Raw genomic sequence first — 12,756 nt, 5'->3', positions numbered from 1 at the left:
TGGAATCTGAGAAATTTGGGATTTGGTGAATTTGGAATTTAGAATTCGGAGAATTTGAAATCTGAGGAATTTCAAATTTGGGGAAATTGAAATCTGGGGAATTTGGAATTTGGGAAATTTGGAATCTGGGGAATTTGCTATTTATTATATGTAAACTTCAGTGAATTAAGGATCTAGGGAATTTAATACCTAGGCAATAAGAATCTCCTAGAATCTAGGGAATTTGGAATTTTGGGAATTTAGTGATTTTAAGAACTGGAAATTAAGAGATCTTGAATTTTAAGGATTTTACGAACTTGACATCGAGAAAATTTATGGCATCTCTTGCTCGATATCTAAAACGTAAATTAATGAATTTGAAAGTTTAAGTCATAATGCCAAATATTCCAATTTTTAAGTACTGAGTCTCTAGGGAATTTACAATTCTGAGAATTCTGATACTTTAAAACCTGAGAACGTTAAAACTTTTCCATTTTCGTAACTCGAAAACTTCTCATTCATAAAAATTTCAAATTTACTTTGATCCTCCTTAAAAGCTATCGAAATTGTTGAACTTAAAACCTTGCGAACATAAAAATTAATATCAAGCTTTCAACGTTAAAATTTCGAAAAAAAGTTGCGTAATCAGAACGCAAGATTCGAAAGGAAACGCGTGCGACTTTCGCGTAAACCCTCGCAGCCAGTTGTACCATACGAGCGACGAACGCAACGTTGTCGGTTGTGGAGGTACAAAGGGTTAACCCGCGGACCTATTATTATGACCACCCTCGAATCACCGGGCAGACTTCCGCGGTTATTTCTGCTGAAAGGGGACAAAGTAATTGCGGCTAACATGCCGACGATTCCAGAGCCGGCAGCTAGCACGACGCGATTCAATTTAACGAACGCACGTAGCACGCCAGGAACCGGCAGAAAAATAGAGGGTCGTAGGGAAGGGATGAAAAAGGAGATCTGATTTATCGATTCCGGGCCGGTTCGCATGGCTGCTGGTTCGCGACGAATATTTTCCATCACCTCGTGAGATGCGTCACGAATTTCTCTTCTATTTTCGCTCTGTTCTACCGTCAATTAACTTCCTTTGCACGGACGAAGTTACGAATAGACTTCGAATTTGTATTCGGCGACGTTCCTTCGTTTATAGCGTAATTTTTAGTCGGGGTATGGGCTAATTTAGTACTGGTATATAAGTTATACATTCATTCGGAGAAATTTGATTAATATCGGAAACGTGAGAATTTATAGATTTGCTAGTTTAATGTAGAGTTTAACCCCTTGTGTTTGTATTACTGAGAGCACCTATAGGCGCCCACTTTTATACCAACAGAGTTTTTTCCTAGCGATTAAAAAGTTTTTATAAAAAAGAGTTATGACGGCGTGTTATAACATTTGTCATTTGTATTATCCTTTGTACATAAAGGAAGGATAAAAAACTGTATAGAAAGGCTTTAGCTTTGCTTTTTATAAATAAGAATATCTGACTTTTTATTATAATAATTAAGACCATAATCACATTTCTCAGAAAAAATCACCGTAGCGAAAGGGTTAATTACATAGTTATTTGTGAACATAGGTAACTGGGGAATTTGAAAATTTTGATAACTGGGTCAGAAATTTCAGGTCTTAAAAATCTACGGAATTTGGGTCTTAAAAATCTTACGGAATTGACGGTAGAATTTGAACAGGGAATAACGAAAGGAGAAGAAAGACGCTGCGATTGAAACGGTCAAAGATAAAGAGTCTGTTGTATTATTACAAAATTAAATTATTTAAATTATTACAAAAGAAAAAAAAATAAAAAGCTACGTGGAAAAAAACCACGAATTAGGCTACACCCTTTAGTAATGCGAGAATGTGAATATCTAAAGAATTCATAAACCTAAGAAATTTAAGGATTTGAAAATACAAAATTCTAAAAGTAAAAGTTTGAAAATGTACAAATCCGAAAAATTGTAAAATTGAAGAATTTCGTAATAAAGGAATTGCAGAAAATCAGGCAACCGTACTTCGGATATTAGAGTTGAAGCTCAGATACCAACAGTGTTAGTTCGTGTTACTTTTACGTCACTAAACCGTGTCAGTATATCGATAAGTATACTTACTGTTAGGGTCGTGTATCCATCTCTTCTTGTCACCCACTTTCATTATACGCGTGTCATCCTGCAACAGAGAATCGATACTTTCATTAAATCACGCGGTCCCGATTTCCATTCAGCGTTTTATCAGTACCTCCATTCACACCGTAATGATTGATTACGCGATTATTCACAGGCATTGTGTAACTCTTTACGGGATCAAAGGAAACTCCGACGCGCAGTTCCATAAATTCGTCGCTCTCTATCAATGCAGAAACGCGGTGCATCGCGAAGCGTGCATCAAGAGAAGTCAAGGTCGAATCCCTGTGTCACGAAATTCATGCTCGAGGCTCGTTTTACGACGAAAGTCGCATAGCGAGGCATAGCGAAATGTGACGAACGATCGCTCATCACGTGCATAAAATTCAGGGTTGCACGGGGCAAAAAGAGCAGAACGTTTTCGAAGTTCAGGCCGAGGTCGACGGGGATGAAAACAGGGGGCGAAAAGGGTCGTACCTCGCGTGATAGTTCACGTGCCACTTTCGAACAATTCGAGGATAATATCTAACATACCTATGGGAAACAGTCGATTTAATCTAGGCTACTGACCATCTAGGCTGCTTTACACGTGGACACTTTTTTCGGTTGACTTTTATTTATTCGACGGCTGACATTTTACTTTGGGCAATCAGGTTAATTCGGTCGTTTGTCAATTTTTTTGGGGTTTTCGTGTTCTTTTATTTACTTGGAAAATTGTTCAATGTGTAGAGGTACATTGATATTATTCATATTTCGTATGAAATTTAATTATAGATACTATTGTGGATACTATGTTATTGAATGTTGTAGTCTGTAGAATTTTGTTGGTCTCTGTATTTAATATCTGGTCGATAACACAGTCAGTATTGCAGAGAAAATTGAAGAATTTAGAAATTTCTATATTTGGAAGTTTTCAAGTTTTCAAGTTTTCTATATCAGATATTTAGGTTTTTATAAAAATTTCCATTTTTAAGTTTCCAAGTTTTGAAAGCATATAGCTTAAAAATTATGAGAATTTCAAACTAGGAAATTTGTAACCTTAAAAATTTTTGAACTATCCTAACTTTGGGCCATATAGCGAGACTCCACTGTGTTCATCTACATCAGATGCTGAACTTCAAATTGATATGCTAAGAATGATATTTTGTGATATTCTTATCCTATTAAATTGTTCATTGATGTATTAGTTCATTAACATATGTGCACACATAGAATCATATAGAAGTTTTGATAGATCAAAGAGCAAATATAAAATTTTTTTAATTTTGTGTATTAATAAGACATGATTTTGAAATATTACACATATTGAAACATTACATATGTATGAAATACAATATATCATATGTCTTCATGTATCAGTAAGATTATATGTATTTGTACATTTTACTTGTACATTAGATACATGCTGTTGTTAAAAATAAATAAGACACCTTCATGATGCAGTAAGATTATATTTGTACATTTTACTTATGCATTAGTTAGATATTGCTGTTAAAAATGAATAAGAAACCTTCATGAACTAATAAGATTATATTTATACATTTTATTTATACACTAGACAGATGCTGTTATTAAAGATGAATAAGAAACCTTCACGATGCAGTAAGATTATATTTGTACATTTTACTTATGCATTAGTTAAATGGTGTTCTTAAAAATAAATAAGAAACATTCATGAACTAATAACATTATTTTTATACATTTTATTTATACATTAGACAGATGCTGTTGTTAAAAATGAATAAGACACCTTCACGAAGCAGTAAGATTATATTTAAACATTTTTTTTATGCATTAATCAGATGCTGTTGTTAAAAATGAACAAGACATCTTCATGATGCAGTAAGAATATATTTGTACATTTTACTTATGCATTAATAAGATGCTCTTATTAAAAATGAACAAGAGACATTCATGAGGCAGTAAGAATATATTTGTACATTTTACTTGTGCATTAATAAGATGCTCTTGTTAAAAATGAACAAGAGACCTCCACGAGGCAGCAAGAATATATTTAAACATTTTACTTGTGCATTAATCAGATGCTCTTGTTAAAAATGAACAAGACACTTTCACGAAGCAGTAAGAATATATTTAAACATTTTACATATGCATTAGTCAGATGCTTGTTTTAGATACTAATAAGATATGTTCACACATCGGTAAGATTACATTTGCACATTAATAAGTTTCTAAAAAAGAAACCATGAGTCAAAATTGATCCAGCATAACCCGGTTCATTCCATCCACGTTTGCATAAACTGTTATTTTGGAGCAGTAATTTTAACGAACTCCTTTAACTATTTTCTACGAGAGAAATAATGGCGGTACGCGAAGCGTGAAATACTTGGAGCCGAAGCTCTTCAACATCAATTCACAATAGCCGGTTACCGTGGCACAGTCGCACGGTGATATTTTAATTTCCATGCAAATTGTATCGCGCATCGGAGCGCTCGTTCTCGCCAAAAATTCGCCGTCGAAACTCGAGTATTACGTATTTTCCAACTCGCCGCCGCCAAATGATCCATTCACTGCGTTTCACTTTTTGCAAAAAGTGAATTTTCTGCGACGTCGAATATTCGCGATATTGCGACGGTTAAATGGCGGCCCCGTTTTTGCACAATCGTGTTTGGCACGGGTATACAATTAGAACCCGGGGAATGATATTTTGCAATTAAGAGAAGACACACACAAAGACCTTAGCCGAAATGGAAGACAAGAGCCACTTGCAACGTTTTGGACTTTCAAATTGCATGGTGCAATCGCTGCAACGAGCAGTCTGTAATTATCATCGAACAGAATAAGGAATAAGCTAGGAGGGAACTAAGGCTACAAACAAATTTCATGTCCCTGGAATAATTACAGTTATCGAGCTGGACCTTCTCAAATTTATTAGAACATGCGAGCTTGTTGAGAATGAAAATATGGCAATTATTTAACGTTATGTTATCTAACATCTAGTCTGTCATTTTGCATGTTTAGTTTAAATTACAAAATTTAAGATACTTCTAACCAACATAGATTTTTATCGAGGGCTACCATTAATGTGTATGTATAGGAATCTACAGAGTGTCTCACAACTAGTGTAATTCTCGGAATTTTGTGGTGGGGTTCCAGATTCTGAACAACTTTTCCCTTTGCAAAAATGGGATTTGAAGCTTCGTTTCTGAATTATTAAGAAAAAACACGGACCAATCAGAGCGGAAGGACTACGCATGCGCAGACGCGAGAGCGCAACTTCAAGCTTAGAGGCGGGGCGCGTGCGCAGATGCGAGAGCGCAGCTTCGAGCCTAGAGGCGGAGCGCTTGCGCAAACGCGAGAGCACAGCTTCGAGCCTAGCGTCTGCGCATGCGTAATCCTCGCGCTCTGATTGGTCCGTGTTTTTCTTTAATAATTCAAAAACGATGCTTCAAACTGCATTTTTGCAAAGGGAAATCTTATTCAGAATCACGTCAGCTACACTTCAGGAACCTTATTTTTGTTGTTGTTGTTGTTGTTATTGTTGTGGGCGTCGACTGCTTTGGTCATTAGCTCGATCTTATTTTTAATTTATGTGCATCATGCGATGGCACATGTTTTGGTCAAATATTGACTTAACTAAAAATATTAATACTATATAAGTACTAAGCTAAAATATTAACATTATGAAAATTTGTTTATATCGAATTAAATATGGGTTCAGTTTAAAATATCAATATTAGGTACATACTAATTTTTTTAATGAATAAATCTTTTTATAAATATTACTTTAAAAACATTAATATTGAATATAAATTATTTCCCAGTAACTACGGTATATACAAGCTGTACCAACGTACCAAATATTTAAATATATGAACATACGTGTTGTGCATACGTTAATAAATGATCGATATTTCGTAAATGAAATTTAATCGGCTGCACAGTTTCCCAGTTCGGATACAGGGACGTATTCGCGCGTTAAAGTCCAATTTTCACGCGACAGGCACATTAGAAGTACGGGTTGGGATTAAAACGGCTCAAGACGTTTCTCTAATGCGAGCGCGAAACATTGAACGCGATCCTCGAAAGTCGAGCCACTCGCGATAAATATGGAACGATTCAGCGTTTGCAGAAACAGCGTCGCGACGCCTCGGATCACGAGAGAAAGGACACTTGGATTATGGAAATTCGCGTTTCCGTGGATCAATAATTAATCAGCGAGCTAATCAGCTTTCGCGGCGTGACGTTTCGTACGGGATGTTTCAAAAGAAAGTGTCGCGTTGTTGGACAAAGAAAATATTCGAATAAGAATGTATTTTATAAGACAATATTTATTACAAATTCGAAATATGTGTAGTAAAGCAAAAATTCTTGGGAAAAGGTTTAGAAAAAGTTTATGTATTTCTACTTTTAGATTTCATTATAGAATCTATCGAAGCATGCAATAATTCAAGAGTGCAACAAAGCAAAGAATCATTACGATAATTATAAAGGATCATTATAATATTTCGGATAATTTCGAAAGCTAACGCAGAGAGCTGTATAATAAGATAGTAACTAACAACAGGGTTTTCAATATCAACGGAGGATTTGCAACAAACGGATACTAGACGCCGCGAAGCATGCGGTTCGGGACAAGTTTCGAACAAGTATCTGCGGCCACGTAAAAGCGCTTAATTGCCCAAGTTCTATGGCCCAGTTCACGTTCCCCTTTCTTGGGGCTTGTATCGTGTGGCAGCCGGTCGAATTTCGATTCGAGAAAACAAATCAAACCACAGGCTTAGGAGATTGGGAACGACAGAAGGACGGAACGAGAACTAACGAACGGACCGGGAACGTTAATTGATGAGGATCCACCAGATGTTTGGCCCTTCGTTAACCTTTTATCTCCAGGGATAATGTCCGAACGAATAACAGCCTCTATTTGAAACTGGGAGCTGCCATTAATTCGCTGCTTTTATTATTGGAATTCGGTTATGTTATTACACTTTCCATGCACAGGACGTAACTTATTAAAAGTTCTTTTTTTAAAAAATCATCTATGCGGCAACTAATCTCATCAAAAATTGTTTTCATTTATTTACCTTGCATTGTTAAATAATAGTACGAAAGCAAAAGGTAATAGTATTACTCGTAAAAATAGTACAGCCAAAAATGAAGCGACAGTTTTAACCAGCGCAGTCTAAACTGTTTCAAAATGACTGGTTTCAAGCTTCACATTTTATATTACAAAATGTGGTTCTCTAGAAATGTCTGTCATATTTTCAAAGAAGAATGCTTGAATATTTTAGGGTCTACTTTATCAATTTTGCATTTCATTCCCGATCAAATTTATTCTGTAATTTCTATTCTATTTTAAAATCAATAAAGCAGGTAGTTTCACATTCAGCATAATCTCGCAGTAAAATCTATAGTTAGTTTTGTTACACAATCTCTTCACAGATCATCTAACAATATATCGTATCAACGGAAACATTTCAGTTCCGCAATTTTTCAGTTCGCAAAAATTTTCATAAAAATCTCCAACCCAGAAATAAAATACGCAACAATTCTAATCTAAGAAACATCAATTACAGCGGGTGTTCCGAGCTCCCACCGGAGAAATATCTTTTCCCTTGCCCTTCCTCTCGGTTCCGATGAACCTACGAACAGGTTGGAGAATCGCCAAGCTTCGTAAAAATCGTCCCATTCGTGGCGAACGTTCATCGACATTTTTATAAGTCGATTCGACGTTTCTTCGTTTCTGAACCACCGGTCGTGACTCGGATAGAAACACAGTTTAATTGGCTATCTAACTTTTCTTGTTAAACAGTCCACCGTTTCCTGCTATTTTAACAAATTTTTAATAACAGACACTGCGAAAAAGAATCCCTTCTGCGAGACAACGAAAACGTGGGGTGAAACTTTTTCAACTTTTTCGAATTTACTGTAGAAGAATTTATATTACTGTATAAAGATATTCTGACTAGTAATTAAAATTATTATATAATGTAGCTATATGTGAATTTAGAAATTAAATTGAATTTAGGAATTTAGAGTTTAAAATGAATTTAGAAATTTTTAATATTTTTTCAAGTTTGTGAGTTTTTGAAGATTTGAGTCTTGAATTTTTTACACGTTTCTATGTGTTTTGTATTTTTTTTATATGTATTTTGAATGACTTTTATGAATGAATATAACGGGGTTTTATAAGTGAATATTTTAACAAGGTTTTATGGACAAATATTGTAACAGGGGTTTATAGATGAATATTACAAAATATCGTAAAATTATTCACAGTAAAATTAATATTGACTTACAAAATTGATTTACACGAAGATTAAATATTATCGTGAATATAAAAAAAATTGTAAATGAGTGTTTTGTAAATGTAGGGTGAAGACTGTAATTATGGGGTGATTTATTTTACGGGCAGGTTCATTCAGTTCGACTGTGAATGCTGAGAAAGATTTTCTATCGAAAAGTGTTTGAAGCAGCAAGTTTGGTCCCTTTCGATATTGTAGTAGATTTATCTGATAGGTTCTAAAGCACCCTCAGGGGTTGAAGTTTCTGACAAGGACTAAGTATTCAGCGTAAACGTGACTTTCTTGCTATCCTGGAGATTCGAAATTTTTCCGGCTCGTTTTTCTATCGCCACGATTTATCAAGCTTAGTTTTCAACCGAGCAGCGTTAAACATTTAAATTATTCGAATCATTTGTTACTCACCGCTTCAACCACTCGTAAACTATGCGATTTAAAAATGTAAATGTATCGTCGTGATTTTACTACAAACTTGATACGAGGGAAAAATGCTTTAAAATATAAATGTGCAGTTTTGTAAGATACGGATTAAAAATGCAAACGAAATTAAAATAGAAAACAACTAAAAATACGAACATAAAATATTAAACTCAGAAACAAATGAAACTAGAAGTACAAATGTAAATGAATTAAAAATATGAAATACAAATTATAAAACAAACATAAAAGTATGAAATATGAAAGTAAAAAGTAAATTCACGTATCAGAAATAAAATTCAAACTAAAACATTGAATATAAAAATGCGAATTACAAGTAGAAAGTTTTAACCAAAGTTTATGAAATTGAAAAAATTTGTTAATCACGAAATTATAGGAATCGTTGATTTTCCTCTAAACTCCGAGACAGCAGGAATTTGAAGTTTTCAAATATTTCAAACGACCATTATGTTAGTCACTGATCGGTTGAAAAAAAAATTAGCCTGTAGAAAAGTTTGAAACCGCTATTAATACCCGCCCTTTGGCCGCAACTGTATTAAAAGTGAGCGAAACTACTCGCAGGAGTAGGCAACCACCATGAACGACGAACTTTACCAATTAACCAGGCTGTCGCACGCCCTTCCGGTGTTATTCTGGGGTCGAAACTCGATCGTAAAGTCTGCCGGCGATTATCCATAATTACTATCGGTCCTCGCTTCTTCGTGACTTTGAGAAACACCCTGATGAGCCCTTGATCCTCGAGGATGCTTTCATTGAGCGTGACGAACAAACTTTGTCATGCACAAAGTGTATTTAATTGTGTTACGTTCGGTTCGATATCTTGCAACGAAATAGCAATTTCGATCTGATGTATTGAACGAACGATACTTATATTCGATTATATGGGGTATTTAATATTTTATTATGGGAGAATTTTAGGATTTGGGGATATGAGAAATTTGGGGAATTTGGGATTTGGGAAATTTGGGTTTTGGAGAGTTTGGGATTTGGGGAATTTGAGATTGGGGGTTTGAGGAGTTGAGGAATTTGGAAAATTTGGGGAATTTGGGATTTGGGGAATTTGGGATTGGGAGAATTTGGGATTTGGGGAATTTGGGATTTGGGGAATTTGGGATTTGGGGAATTTGGGATTTGGGGAATTTGGGATTTGGGGAATTTGGGATTTGGGGAATTTGGGATTTGGTGAATTTGGGATTTGGGAAATTTGGGTATTAGGGAATTTGGAATTTGGGGATTTGGGGAATTTGGGATTTGGGAAATTTGGGATTTGGGGAATTTGCGATTTGGAGAATTTGGAATTTGGGGATTTTGGGAATTTGGGATTTGGGGAATTTGGGATTCAGGGAATTTGGGATTCGGGGAATTTGGGATTCGGGGAATTTGGGATTCGGGAAATTTGAAATTTGGGGAATTTGGGATTTGGTGAATCTGGAATTTGGGGAATTTGGAATTTGGTGAATCTGGAATTTGGGGAATTTGGGATTTGGGGAATTTGGGATTTGGGGAATTTGGGATTCGGGGAATTTGGGATTTGGGGAATTTGGGATTCGGGGAATTTGGGATTTGGGGAATTTGGGATTTGGTGAATTTGGGATTTGGGAAATTTGGGTATTAGGGAATTTGGAATTTGGGGATTTGGGGAATTTGGGATTTGGGAAATTTGGGATTTGGGGAATTTGCGATTTGGAGAATTTGGAATTTGGGGATTTTGGGAATTTGGGATTTGGGGAATTTGGGATTCAGGGAATTTGGGATTCGGGGAATTTGGGATTCGGGGAATTTGGGATTCGGGAAATTTGAAATTTGGGGAATTTGGGATTTGGTGAATCTGGAATTTGGGGAATTTGGAATTTGGTGAATCTGGAATTTGGGGAATTTGGGATTTGGGGAATTTGGGATTTGGGGAATTTGGGATTCGGGGAATTTGGGATTTGGGGAATTTGGGATTCGGGGAATTTGGGATTTGGGGAATTTGGGATTTGGTGAATTTGGGATTTGGGAAATTTGGGTATTAGGGAATTTGGAATTTGGGGATTTGGGGAATTTGGGATTTGGGAAATTTGGGATTTGGGGAATTTGCGATTTGGAGAATTTGGAATTTGGGGATTTTGGGAATTTGGGATTTGGGGAATTTGGGATTCAGGGAATTTGGGATTCGGGGAATTTGGGATTCGGGGAATTTGGGATTCGGGGAATTTGGGATTCGGGAAATTTGAAATTTGGGGAATTTGGGATTTGGTGAATCTGGAATTTGGGGAATTTGGAATTTGGTGAATCTGGAATTTGGGGAATTTGGGATTTGGGGAATTTGGGATTTGGGGAATTTGGGATTCGGGGAATTTGGGATTCGGGGAATTTGGGATTTGGGGAATTTGGGATTTGGGGAATTTGGGATTTGGGGAATTTGGGATTCGGGGAATTCTTGGATTCGGGGAATTTGGGATTCGGGAAATTTGGGATTCGGGGAATTTGGGATTCGGGGAATTTGGGATTTGGGGAATTTCAAATTTGGGGAATTTTGAACTTGGGGAATTTGGAATCTGGGGAATTTGGAATCTAGGAAATTCGGAATCTGGGGAATTTGGAATTTGAAAAATTTCGAATTTTGGGAATTTGGAATTTAGGGAATTTGATTTAGAAACTTTAAAATTTATAAATCTCCGCATTCTGAACCTTCAAAGTTTTGAAACCCTGATTCCACAATTACTCACCTCAATCGATGGTAACAAAAATCACTCTAAATTCTATTTCAGTGACTATTATCCATAGCTTCCATGACCTTTCGATCTACTTAACCAACTTTCATCTTAACAAAAAAAATTATCTTCCTAATTATGATTCAACCCCCAATGAAATTTGTGAAATCGAACGTCTCGATCCATCGCCACCAAACACAAAATTATCCGTTAATCACCAGAACTTTGATTTCCCCCGAAACAAGAATACATATTAGCCATCCGCAGGACTTCAACAGTCACGGATTGCACGGCAAACCGCGAAATTTATAGACTTTCGGGAAATCGATGAAAGCAGGGCGGGGACAAGAGGAGGGCATGCCCGGAATATATGCATTAAAAAATGAAGCGTCGTGGCCTAGTTTCGTGACTGTGTACGCCGCAACGAAAACCCTGAATCGATTCGATCCAAATTGAATCGCGGTTCGATCGAGGCTAGAATTTCGATTAATCGACCGTTGGATCGCCTAGAAGACACACACTCGAGACGAAGGGCCAACGGAATCGCTTTTGAAACGTGGCCAAGGCTTTAAGTCACCTGCAATCGGCCGAATACCCTCTCGGATGCGAGCGTGGAACACTTCTATCCGATTATCGTTGTCCGGGCTTAACGTCTTCCAAGGCTATCCATGCAGACTTTCTGCGAATCCATCAGGGAAACCTTTATTCTGCCCTCAGACACACCCTCAGCCTCCATCGCCGATAATAGTTTTCGGGATGACCTTTCAAAAGTGTATCAACCCCCGGGGTTTGAAAGAGCAATTTACACTTGTAATAACTTTACGCTTTGAGACATATTTTAAGCCTGGGTATCTTCAGTTATTTGGAAAAGGGTGTGTTTTGAATAAAGCCGAACTAAGTTCTGATGCATTTTTATTTTCTAGTATTATGAAATCTGTGAAGGTTTGTAGTGAAGAGTCAGATTAGGGACTTTTTGGGGAATTTGGAATGTGGAGAATTTGGGATCGGAGGAATTTGGACAATTTGGGGAATTTGGGGAATTTGGGGAATTTGGAGAATTTGTGAAATTTGGAATTTAAGGAATTTGGAATTTGGGGAACTTGGAAATTGAGGAGTTTGCAATCTAGGGAGTATGGTATTTGGGGAATTTGGAACTGGAGAAATTTGGAATTTGGGGAATTTGGAATTTGGAGAATTTGGAATTGGGGGAATTTGGAATTGGGGGAATTTGGAATTTGGGGAACTTGG

At 36.5% G+C, this 12,756-nt stretch overlaps 1 protein-coding gene across 2 annotated transcripts in view; it reads right to left on the bottom strand.

The window, feature by feature from the left end:
* The window catches only part of Cow (Proteoglycan Cow), a 179,538-nt gene that overhangs the window by 67,048 nt on the left and 99,734 nt on the right, over nt 1–12,756 (bottom strand). For both annotated transcript variants that reach the window (XM_012284556.2, XM_003702990.3), the window contains one exon: nt 2,100–2,157. In XM_012284556.2, coding sequence (XP_012139946.1) covers nt 2,100–2,157 — 58 coding nt within the window. The remainder of the gene's footprint in view (nt 1–2,099; nt 2,158–12,756) is intronic.

This window comes from Megachile rotundata, chromosome 7 (assembly GCF_050947335.1).
Source record: "Megachile rotundata isolate GNS110a chromosome 7, iyMegRotu1, whole genome shotgun sequence".
In the NCBI taxonomy this organism is placed as follows: Eukaryota; Metazoa; Arthropoda; class Insecta; order Hymenoptera; family Megachilidae; genus Megachile; species Megachile rotundata.
This window is presented reverse-complemented; position numbering and strand designations above follow the sequence as displayed.